This window comes from Cryptomeria japonica, chromosome 8, assembly GCF_030272615.1.
Source record: "Cryptomeria japonica chromosome 8, Sugi_1.0, whole genome shotgun sequence".
Taxonomy (NCBI): domain Eukaryota; kingdom Viridiplantae; phylum Streptophyta; class Pinopsida; order Cupressales; family Cupressaceae; genus Cryptomeria; species Cryptomeria japonica.
The window spans coordinates 81569578-81590351 of record NC_081412.1 but is presented as its reverse complement, the minus strand read 5'-3'; the positions used below and the strand labels follow the sequence as shown (position 1 = coordinate 81590351).

General features: G+C 40.1%; 1 protein-coding gene across 5 annotated transcripts in view; it reads right to left on the bottom strand.

Moving 5' to 3' along the window:
- LOC131038459 (pentatricopeptide repeat-containing protein At4g21190) overlaps positions 1 to 20774 on the bottom strand; it is a 322788-nt gene that overhangs the window by 264740 nt on the left and 37274 nt on the right. For 4 of the 5 annotated variants that reach the window (XM_057970898.2, XM_057970899.2, XM_059210108.1 and 1 more), the window contains exon 4: positions 16277 to 16450. The exons of the other annotated variant lie outside the window; for it this stretch is intronic. In XM_057970898.2, the coding sequence (XP_057826881.1) occupies positions 16277 to 16450 (174 nt within the window). The remainder of the gene's footprint in view (positions 1 to 16276; positions 16451 to 20774) is intronic. 5 annotated transcript variants of the gene reach the window in all.

Below are 20774 nucleotides of genomic sequence, written 5' to 3'. Positions count from 1 at the left end.
TTAATAGGTTCAAATATCACCTTGCAAAAATTCAATGCCGAGATACCACAAGCTGTACGAAATGTACTGAAGAGGCTACGAGAGATGCAATAGCAACGCTTGAAGCATATGATCAAAGGAAGGCAACAAAAAAGAGAACAGCAGAGGCAATGGCAGCCCCAAGGGCAGATTTGAGTTCCATGGGGTCACATACAGATGTGGGGACATCTGGTTCTTCCCTTGGGCCACGGATACGAGCAAAGGGAACTTTGGACAGCAACATGGAAAACTTCTTTATTCCACGTAACACTCCTGGTGCACAACCTGGATTGCTTGGCACTGCATGGAATAAAGAGGCTCACCAACAAGCCAAGGTGGCATGTGCTAGATTTTTTATCTACAACGATGTTCCGTTCAATGCTATTTCTAGTCCATCTTGGGACCAATTGGTCACCGCGTTGACTGTGGTAGGTAAGGGGTTCAAATCCCCAAGCCGTTACGAGGTAAGTGGACCGTTATTGCAGGATGAGGTCCAAAACACTCATGCATTAGTGGAAGAGCAAAGGACTATTTGGGAAAAGAATGGCTGCACCATTCTTTCTGATGGATGGACAGATGGTAGGAACAGGACACTCATCAACTTTCTAGTTGCTTCAGGAGGACAGTTAGTATTTTTAAAATCAATTGATGCCTCCAATGAAGTGAAGAATGCGGAGACCTTGTGCAACATGTTGGATGAAGTGGTGATGGATGTGGGAGTGCAGAATGTCATCCAAGTTGTGACTGATAATGCAGCTGCATATGTGGCAGCCGGCAAACTTCTAATGGCTAGACATCCGACATTATTTTGGAGCCCTTGTGCTGCCCATTGTCTTGACTTGCTCCTTGAGGACATAGGGAAACTAAGTTGGGTAAAGAAAGTGGTTGAAGATGGAAGGAATATCACCAAATACATCTACAATCACACATGGGTCCTGAATCTTATGAGAGAACACACTGAAGGTAAGGATCTTGTGCGGTCGGGGGTCACACGCTTTGCTACCAATTTCCTCACCTTGCAGAGCATACTTGCTACATTGCCCAACCTGAAGCGGATGTTCGTGAGTGAAAGATGGTTGGGGAGTCCTTATGCTACAAAGCCTGAAGCAGAGAAGGTTGTGATTGCCATTTTTGATACTAATTTTGCCAAGATGGTGGAGGAGATCATCAATGTAAGTTTTGAAACTTTAATTGATGATTTATTATTTAATTTTCTAATATTTCAATCTGCTGATTTTGTTAGATTTTTTATATCTAGGTGTCGGAACCGTTGGTGAGGGTGCTACGAATGGTGGATGGGGATCATAACTCCATGGGGTATCTATATGAGGCCATGGATAAGGCCAAAGAGGCGATTCAACACTTGTATGGGTCAAACAAGACCAAGTATGAACCCATATGGCGCATAATTGATCGGAGGTGGAACCATCAACTCCACCAACATATTCATGCTGCTGCCTACTTCTTGAATCCCAAGTTTTTTTACTCTCCGAGTTTCAAAGCAGATGCAGAGGTTAGAATTGGCCTTGACACATGCATTCGGAGATTAGTTGATGATGAGATCCTTCGAGACCTGATACTTGATGAGTTGCAGAGTTATAAGAAGGCCTTAGGGGAATTGTTTTCTTCACCTGATTGCAAACGTAGGAGAGCCACCTTACGACCAGGTAAAAAAAAACATATGTTTAATTTTTACCATTTATTTCTCTCTTTAAGATTATTGAAATCTTTACAAGTTATAAATCACATTTTGTATCCTTGCAGATTTGTGGTGGGAAGATTATGGTGCCACAACGCCTAATCTTCAAAAGCTTGCCATCCGCATATTATCACAGCCTTGTAGTGCTTCTGGTTGTGAGCGCAACTGGAGTGTTTTTGAGAACATCCACACAAAAAAGCGCAATAGGTTGACTCAACAACACTTGAATGATCTTGTCTATGTGCGGTACAACATTCGATTACATGAGAAGAAGGTGCTAGGGCAAGATTCACATGAAGCACTTGACTTGGATGACATTGATCCATATGCAGCAGAATGGGTTGCTTCTCCTGATGATGTTGATAATGATTTGGATCCATTCCTTACTAATGAGCAGCTGAGTGAGTTGGAGAGGGCAGGAGAGGAATGGGATGCGGAAGTGGCAGCACGTGAGGAGGAGCAGGAGGTTGATCATGCAGAAGAGGCACCTGTTAGTGTTGAGGATGTTGCCACTACTTCAGCACCACCCACCCAGCGGCCACAATCTATTTTGAGCTTTAGTCGTAGACGCAATTTATGATTTCTTATTTTCATAATTTCATTGATACCAAACTTTGAACTTGATATGTAATCAGAATTTCAGAGGTTCTTGTTTTGTGGTCTATGACTCTATAACTCTATGAGACTGTCACTATGGTACGTTGATATGTATTGAACTCTTATACATATGTTGCACTTGGTTTTTGGTTTATGCTATGATACTTGCATTTGTTGCTATGTATTACCAAAAAAATTTGATTTATATATCATGGAAATCATATATGTTATACAAATTTGGTGTAAATGTGTGTTTTTGAATTATATATAAAAAAAAAATGTATTTTCAAATGTTCGATAAAGTTGCCGAGTTTTGCCGAGTTTTTTGCCGAGTTTTGGCGAGTCCCGAGTTTTTAAAATTTTTTGGCCTTGCCGAGTTATTGCAAAATCCGAGTTTTTCATCTATGGTTCGAGCTATTGCTTAGATAGTCTTCTTCTAGCTCTATTTCAAGATTCTCTTGCTCTTTTTCTTCTCCTTTCTTTCACTCACAAGGTCATCTCCATTTGTCACAACATCATTTTCTATTGACATGTGTATTCCAAGTGTCACCTCTTCACATATGTTGGCTCCTATGTTATCACATGCAATTGGTGCATTGCCATCAACAATCTTCTTGGTATTACATTTTCCCTTATTTCCTTTTCTTTTTCCCATATGTGCTCACACGATCCACCTTCAAGTGGTTAGGCTATATAGAAGGAACCTGCTCTGATACCAATTGAAGAGCACACAATTATACTAAGAGGGGGGGTGAATCAGTATAACTGTGTGCTCTTCAATAAAAAGTAGAGACAAGGTGATCAAAGATCAAAAGTGGAGATCAATGAATATATTGGATGATGCTTGCACACTCATTCAACAAACATGAGTTTAGAGCGTCTAAGATTCATAATCAACTAGAGACAAGAGCTGCAAGAAAAAGTAATAAATGCAGCTCTAATGTATACAGCATTCAACTAATTGTAGGGAAAAATACAAGGAGATTCTATAAGGAACGTGTTTATATTAAACAATAAGATATAAGGCAGCGATTCCAATGAAAAGGCGGAGATCGATTAAAAGAACCAGTTAAGTCTAAATCATAAAGTCAGCAATGTTAAGGAATGGAAGTTTAAGAACAGCAGTTATGAAGACAAAATAATGGACAGTGACTTAGGTTAATAAATTATTAATGCTTTATTTAAAGACAAAAAGTCAATTTAATTCTAGACCATGTTAAGATGGCCATCGACTATAATTTGGAGGACAAAGAGGCAGCGACTCTGTTTGACAACAGATCTAGCAGAGACAACACATTAAGGCAAAGAAATGGACCTAGCATTTGGTGAACCGACCTGTTGAGAAACTATTAGAAGAGGAAGACAAAATGGTAAGCAATAAGATAGCCAGTTTGAAAAAGAAAAACAATGTTTGTTAGCAAGACAAAGAAATAGCATGTTTCTTCTACAGGGACAAAGTGACTTGAACAAGGAGACTATTTCGTGAGCCCATTGACACCATCTACAACAATGTTAGATATTTTGACTGGCAGCAAAGTAGAGACCATGACCACCGATATGTAAAGTGGCAAATACGCCAATGACTATGGAGGGTATAAATGGTGCAAGAGCACCTAATAGGTCCTCATGGCACAATGAGGTCAAGTTGGCACAAGGAAAATGATTTTGTGTTTATTATATGTAATAAGGTCAATAATGACCATTTATGATGTAATAAGTGTCTATGAGTCCCTTGGTTAAGGTTTTGAGTCCCAAAGTTGTAATGTTGGCAAAATTGTCATAAGTTGTCAATATGGTGCAAATATGTGAAAATGAGTCGTGTAAGAGAATTTATGATGTAAAAGGGTTTATTTGATGTATTTGGACCTATTTGACTCATTATTCGGTCATGGAAGTCATAGATAGGGTCTATGTTCAATTTGGAGCAAAAAATGTCAAACTTGACAAAAGTGGTTAAGCAACTTTTGAGTTTGTAAGGGATAATTAGACATGGTTTGTCCAAAATAGGTTATGAGGGTGGTTGTAAGTTGTAACCATATAAAAGCTTGAAAGGCATTATAAAAGCCTGGTACACGTTTCGAGATGGTCGTTGTTCAATGTATTGAAGGAGAATATCAATGAATTTGTGATTTCCTGCACTTTCTTGTGTTTTTCAGACGTAACTGTTGATGCATAGTAGCTTCGGTCAGATATAAGGGTGACCATTAATATTGATTATACATATATAAGCATGTATGTCTGTATGTCAGTACACACATACTCCTTCCTTGTGTTTATAAGAATAATCACTTCGAATACTTTGCAAGCCGTCATCCTTATGTATGATCGAAACTCTAAGTTAATCTGTGTGTGATCAGATTCTATTCTTCTCTTGCCTTGTATCGTGTAATGATCATTAAGGCATCATTGTATATAACAAGATCAAAGTTTACATGATCCTATTCATTAGGTCGAACTTATATGTTCGTATTTGATAAATCGAACTTGATAATGTGTTTTGCACAGATCAACGACTTTAATTGGTTAAGAGTTAAGTTAACTAACATAAATAAAGTTTGCATCCCTTGGTATGTAAGGGACACGTTATGAGTGAACATGCTTCCACATTGTGGAGACATATCACCTCATAACATGTCCCACTAAACATATATATATATATATATATATTCGCCGATTTCAAGAGAGAAGGATATAGAAATCAATAAATGCTCTCTCTCCCTTGATCGACGAATTTCAGACTTGAAGAAAACCCCTGCACTGCCCTTGATACATTATCATTGTTGACATTCATATTTTGGAAGGATTAAATTCTGAATACTCCGAATTTAAAGGGAAATCTGAACATTGAAAGAATTGCATCGGTCTGATATAAATTTAATTTCTTAACAGTAACAGTCTGATATTAGTAGTTTTTACTATTGAAAACTTATCCATTTGCATCAAGAAGCAATTGGGAATGATAGAGGGGTGAACCCCCAACAGTTTGGTCTTTATTTCATTCTTTTTCATTAAGTCTTGAGAAAGATCTACTAATTTTTGTAAAACACTGTCGAAACCCTACCAGGGTAAACAGTGAGGTTGTAAAATGTATTACACCTCCATTACACGTTGATCAAAGGCCAAATCTTGGTGGAATGGAGGGTACATGTATATATTTTGTTTTTACTATCCTTGCAGGGATCCATGAATGGTTGGCACGTGCAAACAAGTTGTAGAGTGACTGAAATTGTGTCTCAGTCAGAGTATAACAGCAAAAGAAGGGTGTAGATGATGAAACACATGAAAAAGGGATCATTGGGTGAGTGAGGGAAGGAAGTAAGGAGTGTGTGTAGAGGTTATTGAAGTGTGTCAAGTGGTTGCAAGCCAAGGAAACAACCCAATAGTAAAAACACATTGACAGTTCCAGAATAACAGTGAGTACATTAGTTTGTCAATGCAACAAGAATTCAAGTGTTTGCATGAATGAATGTTGTTTGGGTTTGTGGTCAGGGTTTGGAGGAGTGTAGGAAGACCCTATTGAGTACCTAACAACCTTTGAAGGCATTGAGAAGTGAGATGGAAGACAAAGTCTATGACTGTCCCTGCACTTAGTTGACTGTCTTAATTTGACAGTGATAAAACATCTCCATTTTGTGTAAGATTGAGTGAGTGTTGATGAGAGTTAGAGTGGGGAGTACTGAGGAAGGTCTAGGAGGTTCTTTGAAACCCTGTGTAGTATTTGGAAGCCCTTGAGTGAGGAATGATTTATGTCAACATGACCGTCCTAAATGAGCGTTGTGGCTGTCTAGACCAGCATTGTTGCAGCAGTGTTCATTGTGAGTACTTGGGAGGTTGGATGGGTAGAGAGAGTCAATTTTGATCATATTGAGAAGCCTTTTGATGGTGACAAAAGAGTATGTGAGTTTGTAAGAAATCGTTGCATATTGTGTGTTAGCATTGGTGGAGGAGTGGAGGTCCTAATTGGAGGTAGACTAGGCTGAATGATCATAAAAGGATTTGAAGGTATTTGAATGCTTCAGAGCATGGATGTGGGTTCAAGATGCTTGAATGTGTATGGAGGAATGTGTGTGAGTGATTGGATAAGGGTGTGAGGGGATTAGATGTGTTTGGGCTATTGTAGCCTTGTGAGTGGAGTAAGAGCGTAGTGATGGATTTGTGAAATTATGGAAGGATGAGACCTTTTGAATAGGTAAGGTGGGAGAAAGAAATCTCCCTAATGTGGTTTTGGTGTGGATGCTCTGCATCAATAAACGAAGCACAATTTACGTTAAGAAATGTGTAATGTCACTAATATAATTAAATAATATTAATTATTATATGGCCCTAAATTTAATAATAAAATCTTTCGGGCCCCCTTTTTATTTAGTTATTTTTTATTTTAGCCGTGTCGGCGCATTTTGTAATCCTTCGGGAAGTTCCTCAAAGCCATATAAATGGCCAAGTTAGTCATTGTCATAGGTATACGAATTTGGTATTTTTCTTTGTTTGTGTGAATTCCAGTTGGAGTTTTGTGGTCAGCCATTCGGAGGTGGAAGACCCTCCCTACTTGGTATCTGCAATTTCGGTGGGATTCATCCCTCACCCTATTCTTCTCTGTGCACTTGTTTTGGATCTGGCAAATCTGGAACCTCATCATTGTTGAATCAATTTTTACTTCTAGTTTCATATCTGGTAATCTAGTATACATGCGTGTTAATTAGTCCAAGGATTCCTCTCATTCAGAGCTCAATACTCGATATGCATGCGGAAGATCAACCCTTGAAACCAAAGGCAGTCCATTGAACCACTGTACGGCTACAATCTCCTTCACTACACAGCGATTGAAGTCCACAGTACGGTTACACCACCGTACAACCTCTCCACCGTACAGCCACTCCCTCTTCACACCACCGTGCAGCTTCCCTCTTCACATCACCGTACAACTTCTCCACCGTACAGCCAATTCCTCTTCACACCATCGTACACCATACAGTTCCCCTTCGTACCACTGTACAGCTTCTTCACCGTACGGCCACTCCCTCTCACACCACCATACGGCCACTCCCTCCTATGGTTGTCACACCACCGTACGGTCAGGGAATATTACAGTGGTATTAGAGCTGTTAATTCTGCCAGCCTGTTGGGAGAATCATGGCACCGAGTGATGGATTGATAGATGCGTTGAGGGAGTTAAGAAGTGGTGAGTAGAAGCTCTCCCAAACCCTCGTGAGAAGGCCTACCATATGTTCTCTATCCCAGATTTCGGTGGATTGGAAGGAACATCTGTTGGTTGAATACTCCAAGAATACATTCGCGTGCGAGCTGATGGATGGTCAAGTGCAAGATGACAAATACAAGGTGGTTGACGACATCATTTACAACAAGGGCAGAATCTATTTGGTGCCCGAGTCCAAGATGGAGAAAAAAATTCTAAAAGAAATGCACAACTCACCCTTGGCTGACCACTTGGGATACCTGAAGATCTACAGACAAATCCGAGACAAGTTTTCTTGGAAGGGCCTTAAGAATGACGTTCTACAGTACGTGCGGGAATGCTCCACTGCAAAGAAAGGATTGCATCTTCGTCGTAGCAAATCGTTTGACCAAGTATGCCCATTTCCTTGCCATCTCCACCGAATACCAGGCAACTCAAGTGGCCGAGTGGTTCTCCCGTGAGGTATTCTGCCTACATGGTCTTCTGCAGAACATAGTGAGTGACAAGGATTCAAGAACATCACATTGGTATGAAAAACATGCGACAGACATGAGCGTTTCTTTTCAGGAAGAGCGGCATCTACATGAGAAGAACCTGTTGCAGATGAGTTTTGAGATTCCACACCATCAAAGGAAAATGACTGATTGGCATAATGGCATGATAGCTTGGGATCTGGGCATCGATATGTTTGATGATTGGTTTCAGTGGGATCCTGACAACTACAGGCATGGCAATGTTTATATCAGAGCGGAGCAGTGGAAGCTGGAGGGAGGTTTACTCTTCTCGCTTACTTCCATGTATGGGCACGTGGTCATGCTGTGGCATGGGGATTTCAAATATAGTTATCGGTGTCCACGCTTGGTTTGGGACCCTGGATCTTTACAGTGGGCAAACCGTTTGATGATGGATTGCTTGAGGGAAAGCAATCTTTGGGCAGCGAGGATTTGTAATGTCCCCGATATAATTAAATAATATTAATTATTGTATGGCCCTAAATTTAATAATAAAATCTTTCGGGCCCCCTTTTTATTTAGTTATTTTTATTTTGGCCATGTCGGCGCATTTTGTAATCCTTCGGGAAGTTTCCTCGAAGCCATATAAATGCCCAATTTAGTCATTGTCATAGGTATGCGAATTTGGTATTTTTCTTTGTTTGTGTGAATTCCAGTTGGAGTTTCGTGGTCAGCCATTTCGGAGGTGGAAGACCCTCCCTACTTGGTATCCGCAGTTTCGGTGGGATTCATGTCATGTTCCTTCCATATATATATATATATATACATCCTAAATAAAACAATTATTATTATTAATTAATATGAAAATTACCATCAAATGATTATTTGAAATTTATTTATTTATTAAATATTACTATTTAATTAATATTTATTAAAATTTATTACTAATAATGTTCTTGAAATATTCAAATAAAAAAAAATTAATATCATATTGTAAACATAATTTATATAGTATAAATTATAAAACATGCGATTAACCTACTCTCATCATCTTTGGCTATGAAAGATTGAATATTGCGTTAACCCATTTATCAATTAACAAACAACGATATGGATATACTACCAATGCTTCCAAAGGATTGACTAAGTATCAAAGACTGCCAATTGATCATCACTGCATGCTATCGATCTATCATATTACCCATACACAATCGACTAGATTAATAAATATCGATGAGTCCAAGAAAATATATAATATGGTGCAATGTTCGGCGATCATGTTAACATCGATAAGAATTAACAAATACCAAGAATTGCCATTATCCATTAGGGACAACGCAAGACATGACTCTTCAATAAGATGATTCTTCAAAGGGCGTGACCTTTAAGAGATAAAGGTATAAAGAAGTTTCAAATACGAAAAGGATAAGAGGAGGAATTACATAGAACTAAAAATATAAAATATATAAATATTTAAGGAGAAGAGAGGGACATTGTCTGACAACGTCTATCAAATCAGATCAGAACTGTTATTAAGTTACAGGCAGTAACATCCTTGTTTCGGGTGGTATCCATAGGGTATGTAAAATGTATTAATGTCTTAATTAGACAAATAACAATATTAGATTGTAAATCCGAAAGAGCTCATAAAAGTTATGGATGTATGATAGATGAACCATTTATTTATTAATAGTTAATTGATTGAGCAATAGAATATCACTGATTGGATTCATGTTAAGGGGAAATGTCTCCTAATATATTTAGTTTGAGTCATAAGTATATGGAAATAGATTGATTATGGTTAAAACATGTCTAAACCTAGTAGGGGACATTACAATTCATCCCTCACCCTATTCTGCTCTGTGAACTTGTTCCAGATCTGGCAAATCTGGAACCTCATCATTGTTGAATCAAATTTTACTTCTAGTTTCATATCTGGTAATCTGGTATACATGCGTGTTAATTAGTCCAAGGATTCCTCTCATTCAGAGCTCAATACTCGATATGCTTGCGGAAGATCAACCCTTGAAACCAAAGGCAGTCCACTGAACGGCTACAATCTCCTTCACCACACGGCGATTGAAGTCCACAGTATGGTTACACCACCGTACGGCCACTCCCTCTTCACACCACCATACAGCTCCCCTCTTCGTACACCGTACAACTTCTCCATCGTACATCGTACAACTCCCCTTCACACCACCGTACAGCTTCTTCACCGTACGGCCACTCCCTCTTACACCACCGTACGGCCACTCCCTCCTACAGTTGTCACACCACCGTACGGTCAGGGAACATTGTTAAAGTATATTAAATTTATTTCAGACTAATGCAATTCTTACAATATGCAAATTATAATGTACTGATTTCTTCTTTTGATTTCAGGGTATATATTCAGAATTTAATCCTTAACAAATATGAATGTTAATAATGATAATGTATTGATGAGATGCTGATGTACTTCTATTCTTCAAGTCTAAGATTGCCAATCAAAGGGAGAGAGAGAATTTTCGTTTCTATATGTTTCTCTTTATGATATCGGCATGTATAAATCTATATGTGGAGGGACATGTCATGAGGGGACATGTCTCCACAATGTGGAGCCATGTCCGCTCATGACATGTCCCTCTCTCAAACAATACAACACTTGCCAAAGGGTGCTTTCAAGAGGCCCGATCCTCAATCGGTTTAGTTAACATAAAAACCAAAAAACAATATTATGAAAGCCACCGATCTGATGTGCATTACAATTGATCATTACTCGATCCAGGTATGTTTGATATAATAAATACGATAATTTCTTGATCTGTTATATATAAAACAATGTTGCCGTCAATGATCATTGCTCGAAACATGGCAAGAGAAGATGAAATAGAATCTGATTACACAGATTAATATACTTGTATCTGTATAGTATTTCGATCAAATACAAGGATGATGGTTTTACAAAGCATTTGAAATAATTATTCTTATAGGCACAAGAAATGTGTATGTGTATGTATGTCAGTTCACATACATACATACATACTTATATACTAAGTCACCAGGTTCGGCCGAATTTCATCCTTGAAGTTCGAAATTCGCCGAACTTCAAATTTTTTTTTTTATTTTTTTTTTTTTTTTTTAAAATTTTTGGCCTTCTTCTTCTATGAATATTTTTTAAATACATCTTCAATCTGTCGTGAGTTGTGGCCTGCAGGAGAAGTAGTCATGGACCCGTGATAGTCGCAGCCTGCAGGAGAAGTTCGACTGCAATTTTTGCCTACCGTTCGTGCCCTAACATATGTTTCCTATGGTTTATATTTTATAAATGTCATCTTTTTGTAATGATTTCAAATCTATTTATCAATGTTAAACTATTTAGGCAATTTTATAGATATATTACATATATTTATTAAAACAATTTAACAATTACATATGGCGAACTTAATTCGAATTTTATACATTTCAAATTTTTCCCTCATCGAACTTCATTCAAATTTCAAAGTTGTCAAACTTCGAATTCGAATTCGAACCTGGTGACTTAACTTATATATATATATATATAATTAATATAAACGATCATCCTTATATCTGACCGAAGCTACTATGCATCAACAAACATTACAAAATGTTTACATGAAATCATCAATTATTCTTGTATTGAAAGACCTAAGACCTATAAGACTAAAGATCTTCTCTATCTACACATATACCAGCGATAACTCAAATGATATAAAAATGCAGATTCCTCTCCCGTATGCAGATGACGTAATTGGAGTTGAAGATATTGCTATCAATATACTTGTCAAAGGAAATCAGGCACTATATATTACGTCAGTTTCTACTTATTTGATAGGGTCGATAAGGTAAATACAGTGAGTTGTCAATATTATTGAGAACAGCAATTAAATCAGATAATGTGCAGCGATGGTTATTAATCAGCGATCATCCATCTTGTAGAACACAAGAAAAAGACTTATGTTGGTCAAATAAAACAAAGAGAATTAAAAGACAAAAATGGAAGCAATTAAAAAATACGATTAGTATATAATGAAGAAAAGTTTAAAAAGTCCAAAAGGTGCAATTATTGAATAGGTGTATTTCTCTTGAAATGATATGTCTCTCTATGTAAAGACATAGAGGTATAAATAAAAAAGGAAGATGAAGTATTATATGTTAGTGAAGAAGATGGCAATTGTTATGAAAAGGTATGATATATTTGAGAGTTGTCTATTTTGAAAGAGCGCATTTGTTCATAGAGAAGTCTCATTTGAAGATGATATAAATGTATAGCAAAGGTGTGTGGATAAAAAAAATGAATTGAGTATACACCAGGTTGAGGAGAACAAGAGTAATATGAAGAAGTATGTAGTATGGAGAATGAAGTGTGTGTGTGTGTGTGTGTGTTCTTTGAAGACAATTAATCTCTATACCAGATTGTTGAAAGACTGTAAATGAAGACATCTTATCAGGTTTGGAAAAAGATATGTGCAAGTGTGTGTGGCTGTATATAAATGCTCCTTGAAGACAAACATTATACATACATGTACCCAGTTATAAGAAGGCTGTAATTGACAATAATATATCAGACTTGTTGAAAGAAACGATTGCAGATTTAGAATCAACTAGTGATCAGATTTATTGAAGGAAATTACTGTGGGTTGGTTCTCACAAAATCAGAATTGGGAGTTGGTGCTTCCAGTGGGATGATGCTCACGAAATCAGTTGTGGGAGTTGGTGCTTCCAGTGGGTTGCTGCCCACAAATTCAGAAGTGGGAGTTGGTGCTTCCAGTGGGTTGGTGCTCACAAACAAACTTAGGGGTTGGTGCCTCTCAATATAACTGTGTGCTCTTCATGATGGGACTTGAAACATTTAGAGTTGAAGGACCTTCAGATTTTGTATTGTAAAGTAAAAAGGAAAATCTTCTAATCAATTTCTGTAGGAAAATACAGAAGCACAAATGTACTCAAATATAAATATAACTATTAGATCAAATCATAAGAACCTCATAATTCTTTGTCATGCACAATCTTGGGCAAAGTAGAAACAAGAAAGGCACTTTGAGATTGACAAACAAGTAAACAGAAATTCATTTGGATGCTATAACTATCATATCGATATAATGGATATAGAGAGCAATGTTGATCAATAAAATTTACACAATATAATTTAAACACTTAAACTGAAAACATTAGATACATCACATATGCACAAACCATTTACTATACAAACATGCTTGAATAATGAACATTGTCTGCAGATGGAAGGAAAGGGGAGTGTTTTCATTATATGGAAATTTAATGTAACTGCCTCAAATACTGCAGAAAATGTGATGATTGTGAGGCCCTACCCCGACTCAGTCTAGCATTTCAGTGATTTTTATGTTGAGACTATTATGGATGCTTTATTTTTATGCATTATGGATTTAGAACTTATATGATTCCATGATTTGGATAACATTGCTATATGTTGATGCTTTATTTATATGCTTTATGATATAGAACTCTACATGATTTTTGAATAGGATGAATTTGCGATGATATATGTCGTTATTGGATTTGCAGGACTTTACTATGATGATAGAAATAGGATGTATGTTTTATGTGTGGATCAAAATTATGAGAATTATGATAATTGCTTATGTGGATTTGTTGGATATAAAGTGTATTGATTTGATTAAGTGTATATTGGTTGTAGAGTGTTTGATGTGTATTCTTATCCATGTGTTTTGTATTATATGAAGTTATTTGAAATTACTAATGTGTAATTGAGATGCGCAGGAAAATTATCCATGTGACCATGGAAATATTATGGAGAACCAAACCTAGACCTATGTGCGTTCGTAAAACCAGGGTTTGTCTATTTGGAGAGAACACCCCGTTTGTATCGTATTTTATTTGTGAAAGTGATTGTTGCATGAATGTTAAATTGAATTTTCTTTATTGGTGTAAATCCAACAAGAGACAAGATTTCATGTATAATTTTGTAAAAGTATTTTCTTTGTGTCACTTGACACATGTTTTGATTTATGTTTGAGTTTTTAAATTTGTCTCTTGGAGGGAGTTGTTTAACTATAGCTTTTTCAATTAATTTAATATGGTTCCATAAATGCCTTGGGTAAAGAATCTTTGAGATGGTCAACTTAAGTTTGACCCGAAAATTAACTTCAGATGGGTTTAAAAAGAGTTAAATGGACACCGAGGGGTAGTTTAATAGGGTTTTCTAAAGCCCATAAGGTATACCTAAGGGTTAGGAGTAATTTTAGGCATGTACCAACTCTCATATGACCTTTTAGACACCCTAAAAAGTGATTTTTCTAAGTTGTGCGAAAATTGAAATTAGAAGGATCATCTAAGTTGTAAACTTTCTTTTTGGATGTGAGATCCCTTTCCCATTTTCTCCTACCTTTCCTTTTCAGTTTTAGAAACTTGTGAGAACTCTCACTAGGGTCTTCTTAAACAAGAATGAGAGATTTTGTGGGTAATCACCCACTCTCCATTTTTGGAGACAAGGAATTTTGAAAAGAAAAAGATAGATTTTGAATTAAGAATTTGGCTAAGTGTAGAAAGGAAAGACTTGTGGAATTGGGCTGCTCATCCTCAACAAAACTAGCATACCCTTGGGCAGTTGAAGGTTGGTTTCACCTTACTTGTAATGTGTTTTCATATTGAATGTTATATTGAAAGAATATCTTGTGTAAAAAAGTCTAGTTTTCTTGCATGTTTTCCCTTGGAAAATTATTGTGTTTTATGTTTTACTTTTGTGTGGCATTTTATATGATTTGGGAGTAATCAAGGCGTCCTACTCTTGGGAGAGAGGAGGGTCTTGTGGGTGGTAGAAGTGACAGCCCTCGAGTGAGAGACTCTCGTTATGAGAGTGATCACAAGGGATTTTATGTGACCCTTGCTGCATGGCTTGTTTATGCATTGGGGGTCATAAGGAGGGAAATAAGGCATGAATGCCTTGGGGGCATAAGGAATGTGGGGTTGTGTTGACGTGTATTTTGTACACTATCAAACACAGAATAAAATACCTAAAGGTACCTTATCCTCTCTTGAATAAAGCCTCCGAATGCTGAAGATGTCGCGAAAAGGTTCAATCGGGATGACTTTAAGGTTCTTGTATGTAGGGTCTCTACGTGTGGATAAGCTCTCTGTGGTATGATGTGATTTGCTGGAATCACAAGGGGACTTACACTTGATGATTGAACTTCTGATTTGCTTTGAATATTGCTGGAACACAGGATTTCACTAGCTTTGATTTGAAAAAAAAAGAAAAAAGACGAGGGCGAGGAGAGAATCTAATCCTAACACTAAGAATGTAAGAGCAATGAATGATCTTTGATGAAATTCTAACTAAGTCTTGTTTTGACATCTCAGGACCATCTCCACAAGGTTAGTGCGATCTTCAAAGGAAAGCTTTATGATGTTCAAATCATCATTGCCGGCATAGACACCATCAGGTTGATGCATATCAATGAAGAAGCAACAATTGAAGTTAAGCTTAAGCTGAATGATTCCAGTTGACTACACAAGGCAAGTCTGCAATCAACAAACTGCTAGTAGTATGGATATACGAATTCCACCATCAATCAAGCACATTTCTTCCACTCATCTAATAACACGAAATCAAATACGAGAAGTATAGAGACCATGCAAATTGTCGAATCGACCCATAAATTTCACCATTTCTTCAATGAAGTTACAAGTCTTTTACAACAACATCTTGGCAACAATCTTTGCCTTCTCTCTCTACTCTACTCTAATTGCTATTCTATCAACTAGCTAATCACCTTCTAACTACTCTCTATCTGTCTTCTAACTGCTTTCAACTATATTCTAACTCTCTTTACAAAATGAAATGCCAGGGCTTATATAGTGCCCTCAATACAATTCGATGGCTTAGATCAATTCGAGATCAATGGCTTAGATCAATTCGAGATCAATGGCCAAGATTCAACAATGAAAACCCTAATTAGGGTTTGTTACAACCATTACATAACATTTAATGCTTGACCAATGATAAAATTGTATTGCTTGGACACATGTCCTCTCTAGAAAATTCCACCAATGGATAGCTGGGGTAGGTACATCGAAGTTTGTGCCACCTTCCATGAGTTAGGTACATTGAATCTGGAAATGCTGAGGTGGACCACACTGACTGGAGAAGTGATGACTAGGATGCCACCTCGTCTGACACTTGTAACTTGGTAGATATTCAACTTGATGTTGTTGAGAAGCTAGCTTTAATTAATTCATCTGGAACTATCTGCTTCTTCAACGAACCCTTGTTCTAACTTCTTGTGTCCTTGATGTGCAGGATGATTGTTGTACCTCGCCTTGGAATACTGGATTGGAGAAGTCGCCCTTGATGACGTTAGTCCAAAGAAGGTCGTCCTTGTCGATGCTAGGCTGGAGGAGGTTGCCCTTGTCCTTGCTTGATCGCCCTTGGAGGAGACCGTCCTTGATCTGGCTTGATTTTCCAACTCCGGGATCTCCATTTGATGCCTACACAAAATATTAAAGTTAGTCTTTTGAGCATCAAACCTCAAAGCATGAAATTTAAGACCTTTCAACAGTAAAACTTAAGATATTAATTTGAAAAAAGTCATGATAAATCAAGAACTACACATTTTCAAATTAATAATGAATGGAATTTGGATCTTCAAGATTTAGACTTTACAAAATTGCAATGGGATCATAATAAGTCTTGAATAAGAACTTCAAAAAATGATTCTTCATACCTTCCCTTTGAGTATTTAAGTACAAAACCTTGAAAAATGAAGGAAGAGGACCGGATTTCTTTGGGCAAGATTTATAGTCCTTCCTTGGATGAAGTACGCCTCCTCCAGTTTGAAAAAGAATAAGCTCCACTGTTTGCCCTCTCGGGTAAACGGTTAAATGCAGAAAGTAAATGCACAGAACATAATGGAAATACATTAAATAACCAGTCTCTATATTAATTCAACAGTCCATGTACATCAAGTGCTTATAACATTACATTTGACACGACTATCATGATCTGACTTCGAAGAAAAGGTACACAATATATAATACCCGAAGGGGTGCGACACAACCGTCGCGACTCCAACTACCTACCCGTCGGCTAACTAACTGACCGCCGTAACTCATTATTACCGACGACAACATAAACATAATATAACAACATAACATAATGATTATTCCCGGCAACATCATCCCCCCCAAGAAAAAAATTTGACTCCAACAACTTAATACAAAATAGAGATGAACGACAGAAACTACTGACGCCAGTCGGGCCCAGATCTTATACACTTGCTACGTCCTTGCCTGAAAACCCTTTTCTGCTACCATCCGATGCTCAAGTGCGGATTTCACCAATATTGCTTCCTTTGCCATCACAGTCCTCCTGTGCCTAACCCAAACTTGTCTACAAAACACGTTTTTCAGTCTCAGCTTCCACCAACTGCTACTCAAATGATACTGTCTCCCTAGCCAATTTGTCCTCGATAGCCACCCGTGTTGCTCTCCCGGCATCCAACTCCTGGGTACGCTGAACTAAGTCTCACGCAACTATTGCCTCCAACCTGGTGGTCAACTCCTCCCGAGCTCTCTGTGCATCCACCAAGGCAACCTCACGTCCAGCCGAGACATACTCCGAGTTCCTCAAAGCGTACCAGTCATGCCTGGAGGTGGCCACAATCCGCTGGCACAAATGCTAGGAGACACCTCAAATCCTCCATCACACTCCCCAAAGGCCAAAAACTGAACTGAATAACTCCCTGGTGTCATACAACTGCGCGGACCTGCAATGCCTTCCCTCAAACTCTGTTTGTTCCCAACCTCCAAATCCGTCTCCCTCTACAGCTTATGGCTTCCCCGCCAATGCTTAGCTGCAGGCTTCTTTCTCAGAGTACGGACAACCACAACACTTCCCGTGGTACTCTGTAGCTCAAAATAAACTGGGGGTCTGGGGGCAACGACCCCAATGGGATCGAGGGGCAACGCCCCTCGCGGGGTCTGGGGCAGCGCCCCTAGCGGGGTCGAGGGGCAGCGCCCCTAGCGGGGTCGTGGGGCAGCACCCCTTGCGGGGTCCTGGGGCAGCGCCCCAGGTGCGCTCCCTGTCGCAGTACAAGGCAGGGTCGAGGGGCAGCGCCTCCGCCACCAACACCAATTTACAACCCTCAGAACCATACGAAAGTCCATGGCGCGCATCATTTCTGTGATATTTTAAGATGCCAAAAACCCTTCTTTTCCACTCTGAATTTCCAGTGTCCTGGCTTCAAACTCCAGCGAATCATTTTAAATCTGGTCGTCGTTGTTTTTCTTTTTTTTTTTTGCACTGTAATGTCCCCAATGGCACCCCGGCCATACAACCTCCCTATATGGTCAACAACAGCATTGGCACCTCTGATCGTGCGGCCACCTTTCCGTGTCGTCAACACCCCTCCACTGTACGACTGTGTTTGTTTGTGCGGGGGCTGCGTTTATGTCTTCGTGCTCCACGACAGCAGTGGTTTCCACCGCACGGTGGTGGACGTGCTACCGTACGATGGTTCCACCGCCGGTGTTGCCACCGTACGATGGTTCCACCGCACGGTGGTCCCACCGCCGGTGTTGCCACCGCACGATGGTTCCACCGTCGGTGTTGCCACCGCACGGTGGTTCCACTGTCAGTGTTGCCACCGCACTGTGGTGCTACCGTACGGTGGTTCCACCGTGGCTTTCTTCTCTTTTTTCCGTACGGTTAGCTGACCCGTATGGCCATACGATTTTATTTTTTCTTTTTTTTTTCTTTTTTTTTTTTTTTCTTCTAGAGAGTCTTCTGCTCAGGTCCCCTGTCTCTGGGATCGCCCTTCATCCTTCTCGGTTTTCCTCGCCCGAGAGTCGCCTACTGTGGTCCTGTGCCTCTTGAGTCGCCTGCCTGGCCTCTCGAGTCCCCCTCCATCCTCTCGGGTCCCCCTCCGGGCTCTCGGGTGTCTGTCCGGCCTCTCGGGTCCCCTGCGTGCTTCGCGTGGTAGGGTTTCAATTTGTACCCGTTGGTGGCCAATCTATTTTCAATGGCCATCGGAAGACCTGGAACCACAAATTCTACAGGGACCACGACCTCCTTCCCGTACATAAGAAGAAGAAGAATAATAAAGATTTTGAAGACTGCGGTCTTCCACATAGGGTTCCAATCGTTGCCAACACTCTTCGGATTATCTACGTCGCCAGGGTTTGGGGCATCTCCCTTCCAATATTCTTTGTATTTCGGCAGGTACACCTCTGTTGGTTGCTCTGGTTCCTCTACTTCGAGCCTGTAGCTTTGGAACATTTCGTAATCCTCCATTTGCCAGTGGAAGAGCCCGTTAAATGAGCATACCTCATCTTCAGAACATCCCTCCAATTCGAGCACCCCTTCATTGTTCGGCTCCATCGCGTTCTTGCCCTTGCTTTCATCGAGACCCCCTTCCCCTTTATTAGAGTCCTCTGAGTCCGAGTCCGAAGAGGCGAGCTCTTCGCCAACATCTTGGGTGTGCAGGTCAATGGTATATTTCCGCCCTCCCTTCTCCATGGAAAGTGTATTTTTCTTCCAATTGTGGTTTACCCTCGCGTTGATCAACCACGCTCTCCCCAGGATGGCGTCATAGCCTTTCTTCTTCGAGGGAATAACCACAAAATCTAACAAGAATGGTTGCGTACCAATTGTCACTTGCTGGGCCATCAACAGGCCGAGTGGCTTAATGCCGTGTTGGTCCGCTCCCACCAGGTTGAATGTGGGTGGCCATAGGGTGGGCTTCCCCGGCCGCTTCCATGTTTCTTCTGGTAGTACATTCACCCCAGATCCTCCGTCCACAATGGTGTCCTTCACAATGGTCCCACAGATACCCATTTCTACCACAGCTGGGTGTCTACCACTGCTCACGGCTAGTAACATCGGGTCAGTCGAAGGGCTGACGGAAACCTCCACCTGTGGTGCACTCGACGATGCGGTGGCGGGAACCCCTACCTGTGGTGCACTCGACAATGCGGTGGCGGGAACCCCTACCTGTGGTGCACTCGACGATGCGGTGCTTTGCACATTGGTGAGGATGGCAGTCCTCAATTGTGGCATAGAGTCTAGAAGGTCTTTTACCTTTATCGGCACCTCCATCTGCAAGATTTGCCCAATGATGTTATTTTCGGCTTCTGTACGGGATGATGCACTCGCCACCTCGTTGTCCTGTCATTCGATCGTCATCTCACGTTCAATATTGGCCTTTGCCTCCCGTAATCTCTCCTCCGTACGGGGGTCGGGATAAGTGGCTTTTCTCGTTTGGGCGCGGGTGATCGCCAGTACTTCTTTCTCACCAGTCTTCTCAGCCTTCTCAATGTTGAGGAGATTAACCCCTGCCTGCGGGCAATTTGCGTCCTCATGGTCGCCTGGCCCACACCAACGGCAGAGGTGCTGAGGGGCGGCTTCCTTCGTGCAATCACGGGCGAAGTGCCCCCACTGATTACAGGCCCTACATTGGATAATTGGCCGGCCCTTAGCGTCATACTGGATACGGCTTCCGTTATTGTTATTGTTGCTATTCCTTCCGCCGCCGCGTCTGTTGTCCCGGTATCCTCCAGATGATGTCGTTGTGTTAGTATGTTGGCCAGTACCCGCTGGTGCGGATGTTGTGGCCTGCTCCGTGAACAGCACTTGGTTCATTTGCGTACCTCGGGTTTTCATGTTGTATGGGCACTCCTTGGTGGAGTGTCCCATCACTTGGCAAATCTCGCAGAATGCCTTCTTTTGGCAAGTACCCTTTGTGTGCCCTTCCTCTTTGCACTCAGTGCACCATATGTCCCCTTCGTTCCGACCAGTGCTTCTCATTATTTTGAA